General features: G+C 35.1%; 2 protein-coding genes across 2 annotated transcripts; one reads left to right on the top strand and one right to left on the bottom strand.

The window, feature by feature from the left end:
• Positions 1-787: 787 nt before the first annotated feature.
• LOC106064342 (uncharacterized) lies at positions 788-7923 on the top strand. Its single transcript, XM_013222862.2, has 2 exons — positions 788-1147; positions 6449-7923. Exon 2 carries the CDS (start codon positions 6607-6609, stop codon positions 7582-7584), a length of 978 nt encoding a protein of 325 aa, XP_013078316.2. The 5' UTR covers positions 788-1147; positions 6449-6606; the 3' UTR covers positions 7585-7923.
• A 1807-nt stretch (positions 7924-9730) lies between these two features.
• On the bottom strand, positions 9731-19211 carry LOC106064569 (eukaryotic translation initiation factor 2 subunit 1-like). The gene is made up of 8 exons (XM_056030461.1): positions 19056-19211; positions 16027-16271; positions 15772-15851; positions 13730-13878; positions 13034-13140; positions 12333-12430; positions 11139-11282; positions 9731-10425 (listed from the first exon to the last, which is right to left on the bottom strand). The coding sequence occupies exons 2-8, from the start codon at positions 16262-16264 to the stop codon at positions 10216-10218; spliced, it is 1026 nt and encodes a 341-aa protein (XP_055886436.1). The 5' UTR covers positions 16265-16271; positions 19056-19211; the 3' UTR covers positions 9731-10215.
• Positions 19212-21168: the final 1957 nt, after the last annotated feature.

The following is a 21168-nucleotide window of genomic DNA, read 5'->3' as shown; positions in this document are numbered from 1 at the left end:
ACTTCGGAATCCTTAAGTGCCTCTGAGTCCACCCAGCTCCAATGGGTACCTGATATTAGTTGGGGAAAAGTAAAGGCGGTTGGTCGTTGTGCTGGCTACATGACACCCTCGTTAACCGTAGGCCACAAAAACAGATGAACTTTACATCATCTGCCCTATAGACCACAAGGTCTAAAAGGGGAACTAGTTAGGCCAGGTTCACATCTAACTTTGCATTCACTTACACCTATCCTTTGATCTGCTGTATCGTTGGGGCACTACACAAGATCTGTCAACCTTCTTTCTCCATTCTTATCTCTCATTTGTCTTTGATATAATTTCATTTGGATGTTCTTTCTGAAAATATTGAAGCCTGCCTGGGTGGACCACTTCGGGGGCCGATTTTGAGTTTGTGTTTCCACACAAACTGTCTTTGTAATCTTGTTAAAGTTATGGCTCAGTACTATTATATTATTGCAGCTTTACTTTTTAGTATTATATCCTGTAGTGTCCATGGGCGGGTCCTAGATAGATAGATAGATAGATAGATAGATAGATAGATAGATAGATAGATAGATAGATAGATAGATAGATAGATAGATAGATAGATAGATAGATAGATAGATAGATAGATAGATAGATAGATAGATGATAGAAATTCCTCCCGTGTAACTATTTTTCTAACTCTACTGGATCTTTGAGACTTCAATCAAAGTGTTTGAACAACAGAGCCTTTATTTTAAAAAGATAGATAATCATCGCGTCCCAAGAAATGTAAGTTACCTCCCTTCGAACAGTCGTTGAAAACACTACAGGAGGAAAAGTTTTGATCAAACTCTGGAATGACACCCTTTAAGTAAATAAGACTAGAGAGTTACGTCCACTTGTCTCATAGCACCGCCAGCCAAGATGATATATGACAGAAGAATACGACTGCACCCTTACTTATTTATCATGTACCAAAAACTCTTGTGTTGTATTCGCTCCCTTGGCATTGAGTTGATCATATCAGCTTGTTGGTGTCGTGGGACATTCGACCTCCGTTATTTATAGGCCAGAAGATATTTGCCTTTTTAGTCCTCGGAGTTTATTGTATTGTGTGTTCTTGTGCTGGAAGATTATCACCACCATTTCCATGGCAATATCTCAAAGACATGACACTCTGAAGGTATTTTGTCTTATTTAAACTCTGTACTTTTGCTTTGCACTTTGCTGGACACAGAGACGTGACTGTACTTTTAGCATTTATTCACATTTTAACTATAAAAAAACAAAAACAAAAAACGTACAAAGTTATTGGCCTACTTAGACTTCTAGAAGTGTCGCTGTTTAATTATAGTCCGTTTATTCCGATAAGCTATTTCTTAAAGCTAACATCTATGATTTATTCATTAGTAATTCTTTTCTTTTCATGATGGGTTAAACGGAGGGTAATTACTCTTGTAACTCGGTAGTTGGTTTGTATCTCCAAACAGCTAGTACTAAGACTAAGACTAAGACTGCTTTATTGATCCTTACGGAAATTTGTTGTGATTACAAGGACTCGTTTCTCATATAAAGACAACACAACAGAAACATACACATAAATACAACAGACAACATGAAGAGTTCATTCAGCGACTACACACAGGTATCTTGGTGCATTTCATGTTCCCTGATCAATGAGTGGCGGTGATAGAGTCTGACCGAGTGAGGTACGAACGAGTTTTTGTACCGCTCCGTTCTTGTTTTGATTGACAGCAGTCGCCCACTTCGCGACGACCTGGCGTAGTTCTGATGGAGCGGGTGGCCGTTGTCTTCCAAGATTTTTTCGATTTTTCTTAGGCACGTTTGTTCAAAAAGTTCCTTTAAATGTGGTAATGTTGTGAGTGTAATTTTTGATGCTTTTTTAATGATGTTTTCTAGACGTTGCAACAGTTTAGATGAGGCGTTGCCTTGCCAACAACTTATTCCGTATGTTAGCAGATTTTGTACAGTTGCGCCGTAAAATGTCTCAAGGATCTTCTTGTTTAATTTAAAACTGTTGAGTTTGTATAGAAAAAAGAGTCGCTGGGCTGTTTTCTTTGTCAGAGTTCCAAGGTGGTCTTCCCATGAAAGCTTGTTGTTGATGATAACGCCTAGATATTTATATGCCTTTACTTGTTCTATAGATGTAGTGTTTATTTGCAGTTCACGTATAGTTTGTTTTTTCTTTCTAAAATCTATTATAAGTTCTTTAGTTTTTGTTACATTCAGTTCTAGAAAGTTGTCGGTGCACCAGTTTGTAAACTCTTCTATCGAGCTTCGATACTGAGTTTCGTCTCCTGAAATAAGACCGACTATGGCAGTATCATCAGCGAATTTAATGAGTTTAACTGAGTCATAGATGCTTCTTATGTCATTAGTGTAAAGAGTGTATAGCACAGGAGAAAGTACACAACCTTGTGGAGCACCCGTACATAGTACTCGAGTTGACGATTTGGTGTTGTTGACTTTAACATACTGGGGCCGTTGGATTAAAAAGTTTAGAACTTAGTTTACAACTAAACCGATATAGGCGTATTGAATTCTTAATGAAATAAACTTGAACAAACATCTTTTAAAACAAATTTAATACACACTTTTTTTTAAAGTATAAATCCCTATAGGCTACACAACTTCAACTAGGAAGTAGATATATGTAGAATAATAGAATTACAAGTAAAATAATAATTTTAACCAAATCTAACTCACTACAAACACACGTCTTATTGTCTTGCGTCTCTTGTTAGTCAACTTTCACACCAGTCCTCTTTTATTTAATTCAATTACGACAGACCACCTTGTGGTTTCATCAGAAACTCTTCAGCCTATACAACTAAAACATGCGCCATACTTTTCTCACGGTTGCGTCATTTACGATTGTAAATTTTTGACAATTTATTGAAACAATGCGCAGGATGGTTACCTGCTAGTGTGGTATCCGCTCTGGACTGTCGTTCGAAGATCTCGATGTTTCCGGGGTCGACTACCTGCCATCCCCCATCGTCCTGCGTTAAGTTTGGGCTAGGATAAAATGATTTTAAAATTTGAACTAACATGCCTGCAATATTAAGTGGGCATGCCCTATACTCCTCGCCCTCCCCAATCCCATCCAGGGAGGTGCCCTATGTGAACAGAAACTTGTAGCAATATTCAGCACTGGTGGTGCCTTTATAATCTCTTTAACTTTGTGAACACTGGACGCTGAATGAGGAACTCACATCTTTGAGAGTAACTGCTGTAGAGGAATGGTGGCTATACAGTACTCGAGTCTAAGGAACAGACATTACATGTCAATGAGTTTGTCAATCTACAAATGCCATGATTTCGCATGTAAATAGAGAAACTTTGACACTCTAAGAAATGCCAACCAATCAGAAGTACACAAACCTAACCTACGTGTGCTTCGAAAATGAGATTGTATTCATCTTTGTGTACATGGAAAATGAGATTGTATTCATCTTTGTGTACATGGAAAATGAGATTGTATTCATCTTTGTGTACATGGAAAATGAGATTGTATTCATCTTTGTGTACATGGAAAATGAGATTGTATTCATCTTTGTGTACATGGAAAATGAGATTGTATTCATCTTTGTGTACATGGAAAATGAGATTGTGCTCAAGTTCACGAACACAGAAAATATGATGTGTGTGTGTGTACATGAAAAATGAGATTCAGTTCATCTTTATGTACATGTAATTGCGCTATCTTTGTGTCCAAAAAAAAGCCAATCCTTGTGTACATACAAAGTGAGATTGTGCATATGTTTGTGTACATACAATGTGAGATTGTGCATATGTTTGTGTACATACAAAGTGAGATTGTGCATATGTTTGTGTACATACAAAGTGAGATTGTGCATATGTTTGTGTACATACAAAGTGAGATTGTGCATATGTTTGTGTACATACAATGTGAGATTGTGCATATGTTTGTGTACATACAATGTGAGATTGTGCATATGTTTGTGTACATACAATGTGAGATTGTGCATATTTTTGTGTACATACAATGTGAGATTGTGCATATGTTTGTGTACATACAATGTGAGATTGTGCATATGTTTGTGTACATACAATGTGAGATTGTGCATATGTTTGTGTACATACAAAGTGAGATTGTGCATATGTTTGTGTACATACAATGTGAGATTGTGCATATGTTTGTGTACATACAATGTGAGATTGTGCATATGTTTGTGTACATACAAAGTGAGATTGTGCATATGTTTATGTACATACAATGTGAGATTGTGCATATGTTTGTGTACATACAATGTGAGATTGTGCATATGTTTGTGTACATACAATGTGAGATTGTTTGATTCCAAATAAGAAACTTTCTGCCTTCCTCTGTTTCACACACTATTCATTGGCCGAGATTTATTTCAGTCTAGAAACTGATTGTACAGTGTAAACAGATCGGTTTGAATCCTTGTACAACAATATGGATGGCTTCTGTCTGGAAATGGGGATCTGTTGACTCACGCACATAATAACAGATTCCCTAGAACGCAACACTATTTTAAGAAATTCATTTTTTTTTATCCTTGGATTTGTTAGTGAAGCCATTACCGAGTAATATTTATTGTTTTGTTAAAAAAAAATCAAAAAACTATATTTTTCAATATATTTAGTACAGAAATAGCGAACAATAAAAAAATCATTAGAAGCATAGACATATAGCCTTAGAAGTAATTATTTAAAAAAAATGTCAAAAAAAAAAAGGATTTAAAAAAAGCTACATAGACTTAGACATTCGTGCTTAATCTAATCTTCTTATCTTATATAATACAGACGTTACTTCAAAAAAGAAGATGATTGCATTTAGTCTTGTATATTAACCAATGACTTAAATTCTGCCAAGTCACTGTTTTTCCTGGCTAGCTCAGGCAACCCATTCCATGCTCTAATAGCACTAGGGAAGAAGAAGCATTTGTACAAATTTGTCCCAGCATATGGAACGAGGAATGTGCCTCTGATTACTATAACTCTGTGGCATGTACCTATACATCTAGATCTATTAGACCATGTTAATAGCTGGTTTTCCTTTTTCACTTCTAGAGTCGAAGAGAGAGGCATAGTTAGTATAAAACGTTAATTTAACACAAAAAAAAAGGCCATTGATTGAGCACTACTTACAGAACTCATTTAATAATCATTCTTTATGATCCTTCCAAATAACCGAAATTCTTCTTTTTTAAGAATGTATTCATCTTCCTGTCTTATTGCAGTTAGGCGTATTGTACAAGTTGAAAATACTTGAAGTCCACTAGCATTCTTCTTTGTAATTGTGGTAAGAGGCGAGTTAAAGACTCTTCATCTCTATCTCCATGAAGTCTCCCCTCTACTGGCCTGTCTGAACTACTGCTCTGGGAGGGATTCAAGCTGATGTCATTTGTTTAACCCCCTGTTAACAATGGCTCGAATCCCAAGACGCTAGGAATCCGTTTAGAGGCGAAGCTGAAGGCCGCGCACACCTGGGAAAGTCCCCCATATTCCTTCTCTGTTCCACATCAGAGGTGTGGGTGTTGGTCATAAAACGCCCCCTTGAAGAACTGTGTGTGGATAGTGACATTAGCTATTGGGGGCTCTCTTCCATCCCCGTCACACCAATGGGTTCATAAACACCCCAAAGAGGGTTCTGTTTTGCTTCCCTATTGGTCGAATCGTCTCCTCTAACGACCGTTTCTACCCAGGCGCCACGCTGAAGCTGAGAAGAATTGCCCGGGGCAATACCAAGTTACTGAGTCAACTACTAAGAAAGAAAAAGAGGAAAGTAAGACAGAGACAGATAAGGGAAAAAAAAAGAAAAACAAGCAAAAAATCAAAGAAAGATCTTGCTGGGTTTTTAAAGTTTTTGTTATCATTGTTACACAATACGACGTCTCTAGTGTACTGCAGTAAATTGAAATCTCCTATAAACGTTCAGATTGACATAGAACAAAAGTCTACAAATCAAACACACACAAGCACACACACACACACACCGTCGATCTGTGGAACCATGATTTATACTGTACATATCCTCTGTCACCACTATATCTTCATCTACTACGTGTGACATTTATCTTCGCCCTACCAGCAGATGAGTTGGATGTTGTGTGTGCGTGTGTGTGCGTGTGAGTTGGATGTTGTGTGTGCGTGTGTGTGTGCGAGGGAGAAACGTTCGCTCTTGTGACTTCGTTTCCGGCCATTGTTTATGGCATACAAAATCAACCCCACCCCTCCCCCCGGTCAAAATCTTATATCTTCAGTTTCCTCACAACTTTCCCGCCTAAACAGCTGACACGCGTTTTCACTGGTGGTGTAAGTGAATGAAATGAGATTTATTTCCCTTTGTTAGATGTAACTATTTTGAGCTACGAAGCTGAAAGATGTCTGGGGGGGGGGAGGAGGAGGAACTCGTGAGACCTGAAAACAAAATTATTTCTCAAGTGTATCTCATTCAATTATCTATCCACAGAATTAGAAAGAAAGAGAAAGCTTCAATGCTTTAGCTTCAACTTTCAAAAGGACCAAACTAGCCAGTCCCTGAGAATAGTAATTGAAGTATCTTCGTGTACGTTTCTGCCATAAATCCACGAGAATCCACCAAGCTGGCCACGTGACGCCCGGGGTACCATGTCTAGCAGCGTTGGACAACGAAACTTTGCGTCATTCAAAAGCCGCCTGGTTGCAATAAGACATTCCGACGAGTGCAAAAAGCAAATCGCAGACGGCGATGAAGTACGTTCCCGCTCTAGCTTTGTCTCGTGTGCAAAGGGAAAGATGAGGACCAAGTCGGCGGTGTCTGGCGTGACTAGGGGGGAGCCATGGTTCGATGTGATCAAACCGAGCGTCAACCAAGAGCATCCAGACCTACAGCTTGAATACAGCCCAGGACAAGATTGTCTGGCGGTAGAGCCTGTACATCATATCAAGAGAACGCCCCTCGAGGCGCCACACACCTGGGAAAAGCTGATAACCCAATCAGAGATGATGTTGAACGACTTAGAGCCCTTTACGACTCAGCAAACTAAGAGCCCCTGCAAGCGGATCTTCAACTCCAGCAAGGAGTTCCTCACAGTGCTGGAGGAATTCTACTATCCCAAAGAAGTGGTGAACTCTCATAATCAGACCATAAAACATAAAGATGACCTTCAACCTATCGCCAACCGCATTATAGGCAAGGTGAAGGCCATCGGTGCTCTGAAAGTGCTTGAGAAGTTGAATCAACGCAGCAAGTTTCCGGACATCGGAGGTGCTGCTAGAGTTGAAAACGCCCGCCGAAGGTGGGGCCTGCTAAGGTCATACGTCAGGGATCTGGCTGCAAGAAAAAGAATGAGGAAAGCCTCCATGAACTGGACTTTGCTGCGTCACACGGTCAAGGGAATGGGGAACCTCGAAAGGTCAAGACATGACCTGTACGTGCGCTACGGCCTGGTTCCCGTCGTCACAAAGGACGGAAAGGTTATCAAAGAGAACATGATGATGAGCAACAGACCTCAGTCATTGGCTGCTCCTGGTCACGTGACTTCAAAGCATAAGACCCGCCCAATACCCTCAAACACTTCACAATGTAAACCTAAAGGGAACTGGTCCAGCTTTCTGAATAATTAACCAAACGAAAATTGGATATAAATAAAATTTTACAAATTAATAAAAGTAATAACCATCTCAAATATTGTACATGAACTTATTTCACTTCAATTTGTCTAGCAGAAATAAATGTGAGGGTTTTAATGTAATTTCTTTCAGATTCAGTGATTTACGGTTGTCTGCAGTCTACACGACTAATACGAATGGTTACAATTAAATCTAGCCCAACCAATACAGCAAAATAAGTTACCATCAAATTCAGATAATAAACCAAGTAAAGTCGACCCAGAGCCTATGGCCAGCAGATGAACTCTGCACTTAAAAATATGTTTCTAGCTGATGCATTTGTTAGCTGTGTATTAACTGTTGATTGGGCTGTTTATAGCTGATGCATTGCATTGTTAGCTGTTGATTGGGCACACAGTGATGAAAAATCCTTCAAGTGCTAGATCTGACTCAATGTTGTTAAGAACTTGTTTAATTGTTGGTTTCCAATACAACTTCTATATGTGGGTAGCAAGGTGATTAATAATTCTCTCACTAAATAAGATTTCCTGACTAGCAGCTTTCTTAATCAGCCAACACATTTATACTGGGGCACTCCGTCCTTGAGTACTGTCTTTCATAAATTAGGCCAACTTGTAATTTAAAAAAAAAAATACTGTAGTACCGGTACTTAAAAATACTGTAGTACTGTACAGACTAATTTCACATAAAAATGACTTATGTAACTAGACTGAAACATTAGTTTGCAACTTTCATTTGACTTAGGTTCATGTTTCAAACATTCCTTCACCAATTATCTAGTCCTGCTCCTAATGAGGCTTGGGATATCTGGCTGGGTTCCAACTGTGTGACCAATTATGCTGACACTCCAAAGCACATACCTCACCACTAGACAGCAGTGAAGCTTAAAGAAAAGGCCTTACTAGATCTGGAATGATAGAATCTACCTGCTACCAGACGTATTAAAATACACAGTTCCATAACTCCACCACCTTTACAGTCATCTTCTCGTTTTCAAGGCCAGGTCAAAGTCGTTGACCTTATTTCAAGGGAAGTAAAGACTTGTGGACGCATCCCTTTGTAAAAGAAAATGTCTAGCTGACACAAAAAAAAAGGTAGTTCTTTACTTTGTAAAATGATTTATTTAGAACCAGTGGCTAAACAAAAGGCTAGCCAATCCCTTCAGAAACATTGTGGTCAATGTCCACTAGTTTACATTACACTAGTGTATCCAAATCTCAGTGTTGAGTGAAAGGGTGGGAGAGACGGTTGTGGATAGTTCTAAGACTTCTGCCCACTAAAACTAGCCAAGCTAGTTTAACACACAAAAATACATAACCAATGATAACTTCACATGTAATTCATGAAATTAGCCACTAAAATTAAATGTATTTTTTTTTTATTAAAGAACCAATCATCATAAAACAAAATTGGTCCGTATGTGCACCTAACCCACAACACTAATGTTATCTTTGTGCTCTGTTAACTTTACTGCCAGTGTCAGGAATTTCCAGAATTTGAACTATTGAAGAACAATGAAGAAAGTGGAAGATAATAGAAGGAACTAAAAAATACATCTATGTGCACAAGTCATTGTATTCCTATCATATTGATTGTATAAGGCAAATAAAGTGTATCTGTTTGTAGCATAAAGTTGTTAAACTCAATCATTACTAACGCTACCAATAAACATACATACAAGTGGTTGAGCCTTGGTCGGCGTAGTCCCTTATTTTCATCGCATTTATTTCACTACTTTCTCTCATTTAAAAACTTGGTCCCTGGTGCTGCTGTTCATTTATGTTTAATATATGTATGTATCATCATTTGTTTCAGCACCTAGCTTCAATTCTATATTTACCAATAAACATGTATTTTATCTCAGCTTTTTAAAGTCCATTTCATCAACCAGCAATCAAAGCATAGTACAAACTTTTCTAAAAGTTTGAGTATGGCCGCCTGATCATGTGGTATGTCTCAAAGGTCCTGGCTGCTACCGTCCTGTGGGATGCTTTGGGTAAGGGTACAATAATCTTCATTTAAAATCAATGTCAGAAACATGTCAAACAAAACAACTAAAATATGATGACTACCAATAAAGAATATCTAGCAAAACACTTTATATGGTGTCCTCTGACTAAATACAGAACAAAACTAAAAATGATTTCATAGTCCATTCCTTTATTCCAAGAACATTGAAACATCAGATATAGATATCTACAACATTCACATGTTGACTTCACAATACAACTGTGATATACTTGGATGTCACAGGGAAAAAAAAGAGTAATAAATGAGAAGACATTATTTGGTTGAAACAGTCAAAATTTTAAAGGTTTAGCCTAACACAACAAATAGAAATGTTTGGTTAGGTCACCCTGACTTCAATCACTGACTCTTGTCATTTTAAACGTAAAACAATTTTTAGGTTTTTATTTTTTGATGGATGAAAAAATAAAACAAAAATAAAAAGATAATTTAAGACTATTATATAGAAATGTTTGAAGAATGATTGCCTTGTATTATTGGTCAAACACAGTCAGCTCAGTTGTTATTATACTTGTACAACCAGCATTTAGTCACAAACTATTTGATGCATTGTTGTACCTGTTAAGGAATTTGATTTTCTCAATTGCCGCACATGACTTAGTTGTCTTCTTCATCAATAGCCACTCCATCATCTTCATCGTCTTCATTGCCTCCCTTCTTTTCTTTCTTGTTATTGCCATCATCATCATCATCTTCATCTTCTTCCTCTTCAGAGTCGTCATCACCAGCTCTCTCCTGGTTGGCTTCTTCCAATTTTTGTAACTGTTTCTCCAGCTCTATTTCATCAATCTCAGACACTACCCTAGCCTGAAACATGCAAATAAATAGGTTCAACTATTACAGACATCACCTCAAGAATGAGGAATAAATTAAAATTAAATAAAGAAAAATGAATACGCAGAGAACACCCTGGCCTGGAACACAGACAATTAGAAAATCTCATAAGTAAAAATATAGCAGCATTTCTTGGATAAGTTTATATACCACTTACCGAGTGTAAATGAGAGAGATGGCATAAATACTGGGAAGAAAGTTCTATACACAAACATTTGCTTTCATTGCAAAAAAAAAAAATAATAAAAAAAGAAAAAAGAAAAAAAAAGAAGATGTGTACTTTAAAAAATCTACCCAAGGGTAAACAAAAAAAAAAAAAAGCTTAGCTCAAAATATTATGTGAACAGAACAATGGCTGACTTGTAAAATTATTTACAACAAATAAATGTTGGATGTGCTTGTAAAAAGTTGTTCCACATAGTTGAGAAAAAAACTGCCAAGACAAAGACTTGAACAATACACTTTTGGTTTAGGAGCTTATCAATCATCACCCAGTTTCAATCTTTACTCTATTAGATTACAAGAATGAATGTAAAGAAAGTGTTCCATACACTACAGACTGGCATTATAGAAGATTTTCTATGCAATAAAACAAAATATTAACATAGTTTACAAAGGATAATTACATACAAGGGAATTCAAAGACAAAAGAAGATAATAAAAGTTCCAACTCTTAACCAACATACCTCTTGCTGAATGTTGAAGACTCCTTTGGCTGCCAAAATTTCTTCCTTGATAGCATCTAAAGCTTTGTTTAATCTATCCAGTCCTTCTGTTCTCTCTAATGTGTTAGTGGTTACTACATACAGTGGTGGAGCTATGAGATTGATCTATGAAAAAAATAAGTTAACAATCATATGTCATGTAATCTTTCTGAAACTGCTTTTAAACATATCGGTGATATATATTGTGATTTTCTTGTACATATAAACATTTACCAAGGTATAATATCTCATTAGTCAATACTGCTAAATATTTTTAGTCATTTAATAATGAATCAAATGTTATTCTAAGTTGAATATCTGACACTGTGACACAGGCTACACAGAACAGAAAACATTGACTTCATCTCCAGCCTCACAAATGACATACATAGTTGATCCTTCATAACAAAATAAAAGCCCCCATAATATTAAACTTGAAAATCAAGACACGAGAATAGTCATTACATTTTCTAAATACTTTTTCGATAAGTAAGTGTATTAGCAAAACTTCACAGGCACACAAACAAATTTCAAGGAAACAGTCTATAAGGCTAATGGTGTTAAGCTCATCTATCAAAGCTTAACAAAAGTGTTGTGTGTCCCAACAAACAAATACAATTTTTTCCAGCAGAGGTCACATACCCAGTTGAATGAATTCTGGGACATCTGCCCACTCTTTAAATCAAGAAAAACAAATCCTGGTACCACTAACAGGACAAAAATAGATGACCTTTGGATTGTCAGACTGCCTGGTCTTATGGCATGCACTCTGGACCTAAGTTTCAATGCTGCCAGATTCCAACCTGTTGACCTACAAGAAGTTTGGGCTAGGATAGAATAATCTTCAACTCTGAAGTAACATCCAAACCATGAAAACAAAACCAATGATAAACTGCTCAACTGCACTGCCTCATACTTCTAGGAGGTATAGTAACTTGCTAACCTTCCTATAACCATTCCAGAACACATGTTTTAGTCATCAAAATCTGAAAGTTATTGTTTCTTCTCCACAACCCCCTAACAATAAGTAGTAAATGTACATGGTGCATAAGATTTGAAACATAATAGAGCTCAATCATTAATTAAGTGTATGTGATTTCTAACTCAACCCTAAGTGAAACCAAATTCTCACAGAAAAGCAAACTCTAAATAATGTAGACTAAAGCAAAAACTTACTTTAATTGGCATAGATTCTGTGGACATTTCTAAACCTTTTTTAAGAGCTCTTTTGACAGCGTCAACACCTTCATAATAGGTGCAAGCTACATCTATATCTGAAATGTACAGTTAGCATAAGAATCATTTAAGTCACATGGTGCAATTGATGAATTTTTTTACAAGGTGGTTTCATACAAAGTAGAAGAGTAAAACTAGCAGTGAACAGAAAATGATTTGTAAAGAATTTTAAGCTTTTACAATCATGGGTTTAAAAACCTGATTTCCAATTCAATACATGTCTGAAACATGCTTTTGACTAATTCTAGTTGATTATATCATAGATTAAGAATAAATAATTTTAAAATGAATTATAGCATAAGTAAAACATACTAAGCATCAAATTACAACATGTTTTGACACAGTTATGAGGATGATATTTTACTACTTCAAACCATGTACTGAGTTAGCATTTTTTATATGCATATATTTTTGTTCCAGAGCATTATTCAAAGAAAAATTATTGCCTTTTGTTAAGTTTTCAATACTGAAACTCCATATGTATGAGACCTAATCGAGTGATACATTAACAAGAATTTCAAGAAAATAATGACTTTAAAAAAAAAATGGAGATAATCTTTCTTTTTTTTTTTTATAAAATCTCCTGCTAATAGCAATGTATAAATAAAAACTATTCATTAATTATTGAAAGTCGAAAGTACCTGCTCTAATTTTGACAGACTGAGGTGTTAGCCTCCTACAAATGTTGTCATGTAAACATTTCTTGGTTGCTTCATCAATATCCAATTCATCCAAAACATTGGGATTCCTAAAAAAAAAAAAGTGTTCAGTTTAATTTCAGCAGCAGCTTATACAGACTCAATTATCAAATTAACTGATTGACTAAGTTTTTCAAAATGATGCCCAGTGACATAAACAAATAAAGTATCCTGTAATACAACAGAGACTTTCAAGTTAACATTAGTTGTTTTTTTCTTTTATAATATTACATAAATGTACTAGCACTACACAACAGCTAAGCCCACTGATTTGTTACCAATGCCTTAACAAAACAATTACACAATGACTAAGAAAAATGTATTTAATTGGGGATGAAATGACCGGTCACCCTTCCTCCTGCAAAACAATTTTAGAAGGAAAAATATTTAGGAGAGCTTTTTAAGGCATCGAAACTGTTCTAAGTATATCATCACCCCCAACTGAGACAGTGTTAAATACAATGCCTAGCATTGGTTTGGATAAAATAGGCATTTGAATCACTAGACCTTGTAAGCTAAGGCTAGTAATAAATAAAAAACATTGAAGCATATCATTAATTATAAGATATATATATATATAAACACAGCTATATCTACAAATTTTACTACCTTTAAAAATTAATAAAACCATTCACTTACTGTACTGCATGTTTAAAAGCCTCATAAGAAGATCCTGCTTTATTATATTTGGTATCAAAGAACCAGGCAGTTTTCTCATATAGCTCTTCTAGTTTCTCATTACTTTTATAGCCCATAAGCTCTGCAACATGCCTCAATATGCTATTCACCTATATACATTTGAAAAACAAATTTGTATGGATTGTACAAGGACAACACACTGTAATATCTTGTTTGCAGATAAAACTTAACTCTTTATAAGTTGTTTTTTTTTTTCATAATGGAAAAGTGATCTATAAAAACAAGATGGATCTATATCAGGGGTGGGTAAATTACGACCCGCGGGCCACATGCGGCCCGCCAGAGTGTTTTATGCGGCCCGCCGACACCTACAGAAATCATGTGTGCCCTCAGTATATACATATAAAAATGTACATATAGTTTAAAAATAATATCTTTATGCATTATTGAAAGTGTCTCATAATAAAAAGTTTAAAGAAAACGAAGATTATGCTTATTGGCTAAACATCAATATACTCAATAGATGTCACAATCTCTGATCGGTATGAAGAACTGTGTTAAATGATGGATATGCTTGGGAAAAAAAAGGGAAATGTAACAACTGGCTGAGATATTTTTTTTTAATATAAAACCATAAACTCTAAACAGGAAAGTTTGCACAAAACTGCATAAAACGTCACTTATATCATAGCAAAAGGCAAATTTAATAAAGTAAGAAATGTTTACCACGGTTTGTTTCAAATTATCAACAATTTAGCGTGTAAAAGACAAATGAGAAAAATTTATCTCAAAGAAGAAATTGTTATGTAACTCAAAGGACATAGACTGTGACTTTGTTACCAATATTTCTAATGAAAAGCGGAAGACAGATTTCTTATTCTCATGTATTTATCCTAGAATACAATTTCTATAAGCAAGCTAAAGAAAACAGGTTTTGTCATTTTCCTTTGCTGAAAGATGAAACTATTTCTGGTGAAATGATTAAAAGTACAACACTTATTAAGATTCCTTAATTGTGCAATTTATAAAAGCAAATTTGAAGACGTCATGAAGAACCAGTTTTCAATACCTTCAGTTCACCACTAAGTGAAGAAGCTGATTCTTCTCCAGAGGACATAACTCCAAACAAAGAGACGTTTCAGTCAGTACTTCCACAGGAGTCTTATGGGTGCCAGAAGCTGTTCACACTATTTATGTACGCATACATCTGTTCTTCTAATTTTACACGTTGGAGGGTTAACTAAGATTAACCGCGCAGTGGTTTCCAGATCAAGCAGTTCTCCGAATAGTTTTTGTTCTATAAGAGGGCTTTGTGGCCAGCGTCCTTTTCGGGTCTCTTGATTTAGTATGCACCATTGAAGGACATGGTCAGCTATCTCTGGTGTTGCTCCACAAGGGTAGGTTTCGCTTGTCCCGAAATTTAACTTCCGGAACATATATTGTCTCATTCAGTGAACAAGCATTTTTGTGTGGAAACTAAACAAGTATAATCATTGGTCGACGTTAACTGACTGTATTTTGACAGTAGTCACAGGGGTAACAGCTAGTAAGCTAGTTCTACACTTCGGAGCATTATGCACGAGTGTAAAAAAGTAAAATACTGCACATTAAGTACAACTGTACATTTGTGATAACCAATGAAAACAACAATTTGTTACAAAATCATAAAATTGGCTTCAAAAATTAAATGCTAACTCTTGTTGTAATTCCTCAAATGGTGTGGAAACAAAAAAAAAAACGTGAATATAATACAGCGTAAACTCAAAAGGCATTCTACACAGTTAGCAAGCGTATCTTTCTAAGTTGTGTGTGTGCGTATATATATATATATGCGGCCCGCCATTCCCATTTTTTTAAATGCGACCCTCGATACAAAAAGGTTGCCCACCCCTGATCTATATAATGACCGAAGGCATAATCATCTTTAAGTAGTTTTGTACATCCTACAAGTGTATGGTCCATTTGTGATGACTCAGTTATTACATATTCATTTAAATACTAATTTTACAACATTTACAACCAAATACATTTAAATGACTTACAGCTTTTGCTTTTGCAAATTTTTCTTCACACTTGATAACTTCTTCAGGTGAAACTCTTCGTTTGGACAAGTCAATATAGCCTTTGGATGTAAAAAATTTGGATCATCAAAATAAGAAAGAAATTTAAGCCAAATTTATTTATTTCAGCTGAAATAAAACAGCAATGGATGTTTTTCTGTTAAAATAAAAACAGATTTAATTGCAACAACTCTGAAGATTCTTTTTCTCTTATCATAAAATAAATAATATCCTTACCTTTATCTTTGTCTACTCTGATGACGACCACACACTCACTGCGTCCAACTCGAATAAGTTTGTTGATGGAACGAATACGCCTCCTGGAAAGTTCACTGAGCAGAATCATACCTTCAATGTCATTGTACTCTAAAAGTCTGACATAAGCACCCATCTCTGCGATGGAGCGAACATTAACCATAACCACATCTTCCACTTCTGGGAATTTGTTTTTGTAGAACCTGCAGGTGAGGACCATTTTTTTTCTGTAAAAGAAAAGATTATTAAATATATTATTATTAATGTCATATTCTTTACAAATATAAATGTTTTTTGTTTTTTTATAGATCTATATGATGCTATATTACTACAGTAAAACAATTTATATAAATTTGTCAATCTCTATTCAATTAATAATTATTACTTAGGCCCAAAACCTTAGAAATTAGGGCTCAAGTTAAATTATATGGTAATATTATTGTATTGTCGCAATAATAACCCTCACACTCTTATTAGTAATATTATTAGTCTATTCATCAATATTGTTAATATAACAATTCTGAATTAATTAGAATTAATACTGAATACATATACATGAAATCATAATTTATTATCATTCATAATTCGATCTAGAATCTAAGAATGTCTCAATGACTATGATTTTATTAGTCTTTAAATTAAAATAAATCTTAGTAGTATCAAGACTCCAGTCATCTTGAGTTGAGAGTCAAGAGTAAATCTAGTCTTCACTTTCCCCTATAGTCTTTTAGTCAGGACTTAGTCTGTTGTAGTGTTGGGGCACCAAGCAAGATTTGTCGACCATCTTTCTCCATACTCCATACCTCTCTGTCTTTTGCCCAAAAGCCTTGGATAGAACCTCTTTAAATGGCAGACCCATCAATTCTTTTATGTTGTCTTCCCATTCCTCTCACTGTTTGGCTCTTCTTCTTTTTCCTGGTACTGTTCCCTGAGTGAAGGAAGGTCTTTGCGATCCCTGAAGCTCTTGTAATATGATATATATATCATATCATATGGCCTATGGCCATAGATGATTAGTTTGCATTTTTTTACAGTAATTAGCAGGTCAACATGGGATCCAATCACTCAGCACTGTAATGCTTATGATCCTCCTCTCTAGTTCTGCAGTCAGCATCCAAGTCAAGACTTGCAAGCATATTATAATTATGATTAGGCCATTCAGTCCACCTGAAAAAATGTTGGTATTTTTTTTTGTCCCACTTAGCCGCGAAACGAGGTTGGGGTATCCCATTTTATATTTAAAAGCCTCCTGTAAATATAAGTTGTATATAGTCATGTGATACACCGTTGTAGGCAGAAATGGATAACCTATCAATTCCTGTTTGAAATTTGATGATAACTTAAGTGAGTACGAAACTGTTGCAGGATGAAGTTTATTTTTTGTAATATCTTCGTATTCTGTTGACCCTTAAGAAAATTTCAAACATCGTTTTAAAGCTCATCAATTGCCGATTTTATGTGTGTAATTAGTTTTTTTGTAAGTATTGACAATTCCAGCGGCTTTTGATTGAAAGTAATCTTTTATTTTGGTCCAATCAAATCATTCACGCAGCCCTCTTTTTTCTCCCTTCGCGTCATTCGCGATATCAATTGTAGCCAATCCTCTTGTGCTTATCGGTTGTATAAATGGGTCAAATGAATTATTATTTTATTGTGTTTATCAATGTATTTAGCCATAAAAACAAACATTGTAGTTGATTTTGTATTTATTTAATTATACATTTGATTTTAGACCATTTTTTATGACTTGACTCATAATTCCAATAAGCCAGATCATGTACTTTAGAATTAGATCTAGACTAGATATCGACAGGAGGGGGGGGGGGAGTGGCTATGAATGCCATGATGAACATATTTTCTCAATTAAAATATTATTTCATAATGTTATCATATAAGTTAATTAACAGTTAAATAACATATTAAAAAGAAATCACAGGAATATTAGTTTTAATGAATCTTAAAATGTTGATATATATATATATTTAAAAGCTAAATAACATTTACATTTAGATCTATATAGATTTTAAAAAAATTTGGTGTAAGACAAGACGATAACCAAAAGTGGGACAAAAACAATAAGGAAAATACAAAGGCAAAGAAGAGGTCAAAATAATTAACTACAAAATTTATAACTTTTGAACTAATTAAATCCGATTTTGAATGATTTTCAAAATTCTTTTTGTGTCATTATATCTCAAAATTATCCATCTAGCTATACTATATAGTAGTGGTTTCATTGCATATAAGTAAATAACTATTTTATCACTGAACGCCCTATTATGTCAATTATGTTATGATATTAAATTTAAAGTTAAATATAACTTTACATAAGATTGTAGGCATTTGTTACAAATTTGTAGCCCTGACGTGGGGAGGGGGGCAACAGTCACTCAACAGTGACATAGTTACAGTACTCTGAGTAGTACTTTATTTACATATTGACATATTCAATCATATTGACAATATTGTCATATTATTATTATTATAGATTAGATTATCATTATTTAGATGGTCCGATTTTTTAGATATTAATATTATTAGTAAATTAGTATTACTATTACTTAGTATTACTAGATCTATAAAGTATAAATAACTATTCTAGAATCTTAGTTCTAGAGTAGATCTAAACTCTAAACTAGTTACTAGATCTATCATCTAGGGTGCTAGTCTGCTAGTGACTAAAGTAAAAGTCTAAAAAGTCGGTAAAAGTCACTGACAGTCATGACAGTGGCTTCACTGAGTCATGATTAGAGTCAGTCTGATTGAAACTGATGACTCTTTCTTGTCATTCTAATTCTTGACAAATGTCAGACTCAGTCACACTCTGACTCAGTGACTGTGTAGATCTACTAGTCACTAGTGTGTCACAATTCATAAATAGAATTTCAATTTGAAGTGAATTTCGTGTGGAACATTAAAATTTAACATTAAATTGCAATTGAAAAATGAATGATAATGAACGCTGCAAAGCAAAAAGTCAAGATATGTTATTTAGATGTCAAAAATGTTACCTTATGTGTTTACTTTAAAATATAAATAAAATGTTTATATTTAGTCAACAGCTAGATACACGTGAATAAAACTTAACGGGTTGACTGACGCAACTAGTCAGCCATAATGCAAAAACGTAGACTTTTGAGACTGAAGAATTGATTATCATCAAAGACCTATACAAAAATCTTGTGATATTAGAAAAATATATATAGGCCTGTGTTTACTCGCTAATCTATTTGTGCCTAATAAATCGATATTTTCGTATTCTTATTTTATATAATACAGACGTTACTTCAAAAACGAAGATGATTATGTTCAACGCGTCATGCATCTAGTCATGCATGTTAACCAATTACTTAAATTCTGCCAAGTCACTGGTTTTCCTTCCTGGCTCAGGCAACCCATTCCATGCTCTAATAGCAATAGGGAAGAATGAGCCTTTGTACAGATTTGTCCTAGCATATGGAACGAGGAATGTGCCTTTATCTTTGTGTCTTTTTGAGTATTTTATTAAATTTTGTTTTTGTATTTGAAGATTATGGTTCAGTGTTTTATGTATAATTGCTACTTTACTTTTGAGTCTTAATCTCTCCTGAAGGCTTTCTAAATTTAGTGATTTTACTAAGAGGGTTACTCTAGTCGAATGTGAATATTCTTAAGTTATGAATCTCACTGCTCTATTTTGTGTCTGTTCCAGTTTCTTAATGTTTTCTTGAGTTGAGGGTTCTCAAACAGAGGATACATATTTTATTATTGGCCTAACCAATGTTAAATGTTAAGGTATTAAAATACCGATAGATATTATTCAGACAAATCTGAGGACATATAATGTTGACCTACACTCCCAAATTTAGAATTAGAAGTAATTCTAAAATCATATTCAAATGGCACACTTAACCATTAATATAGGACATCACTCATAGACACTTAATTATAGTGACGTAGAAAGTGGTGAAAAAATCAGAAGACCGTTGAAGATGCATATAAGACTCGGTGGAAGTAAAATCTCTTTTTACAACGCCAGCAACGTTCCACTACTTTATCCTTAATACATGTACTATTTCGAACGTAAATTACAAGGGAACTTCATCTATTGATTGCTTTGTTAGCGCGAGAATCGCCGAACGAGAGTCGTATCACAATAGTCAACGTATAGCCTGAATCATAGATGCCTGAATAGATTCATGACACAGAATAGCCAAACTGAAAACGTTCTGTGAGTGAGTTCCCTTAAACGGGCCGCTAAAAATAAAATTGAGAAAAAAAAATGATGAGCTATAAGATCATTGTTAAAAACATGTCAAAAATTGTAAATATAAAAGTGTACTAAATCAACATCTTTGACTAATCCAACTCTTTTATTAAATGCTTCATCTGTAAATAATTAGTAAATACACCTAAACTCTATACATTATATTATAATAATACAGCTTGTCTCAATTTCCTTTGAGTCCGAAGATTAATTCAACAAGGAGTGCAGTATTTCATTCCCAGCTGCGATCTACCTATTTTGCCACATCCAGCGGCGTCCAGCGCAGTTATACATTGTCCGCCGCTGGTTGATATAGATTCCTTTCTTGCCGTCTACGTCGGACCTCTGCAATGGGTTTTCTTTTGTCATCAAACGTGTATCACACGGCGGGGGTTCCCAGTGTGCCTTCGGCCATGCATTCTAGTCCATTCGCCATGAGTGCCGGATATATCGGAAGTAGCAACGTTTTACATAGACATTGACTTGGACCTCTTCCAGATTCTTGCATAATCAGGTGCATTGGAAGCACTTTGGAGTGGGGGTAGCGATTTTTTTCCAAAACCCTAACCCTAACGCCCAGTAAATCCTAACAATATATATATATATATATATATAAAGCAGTGTTTCTCAACCTTTGGCGAAAAAAAAAACAGCCATGTTGAGGCCCCGAAGCCAAAAGAGTTTTCTTGCATTCTTCACAGCAGAAACACATTCTCCTGACATCTAAAGCTCATTATTCATCCTATTCAAAAAGGACCTTTTGATAATGTTTTATTTGAAAAATATTCTAATATGAATTTTGAGGCCCTTACTACAACCAATTTGTTCCTTAAAAAGATAAGATAACCCACAATATATGTAGATTAGGCTTTGAGGAT

Source organism: Biomphalaria glabrata, chromosome 5 (genome assembly GCF_947242115.1).
Source record: "Biomphalaria glabrata chromosome 5, xgBioGlab47.1, whole genome shotgun sequence".
NCBI classification, from domain to species: Eukaryota; Metazoa; Mollusca; class Gastropoda; family Planorbidae; genus Biomphalaria; species Biomphalaria glabrata.
Note: the sequence above shows the minus strand (reverse complement) of the source record. Positions and strands in the feature narration are given on the sequence as shown.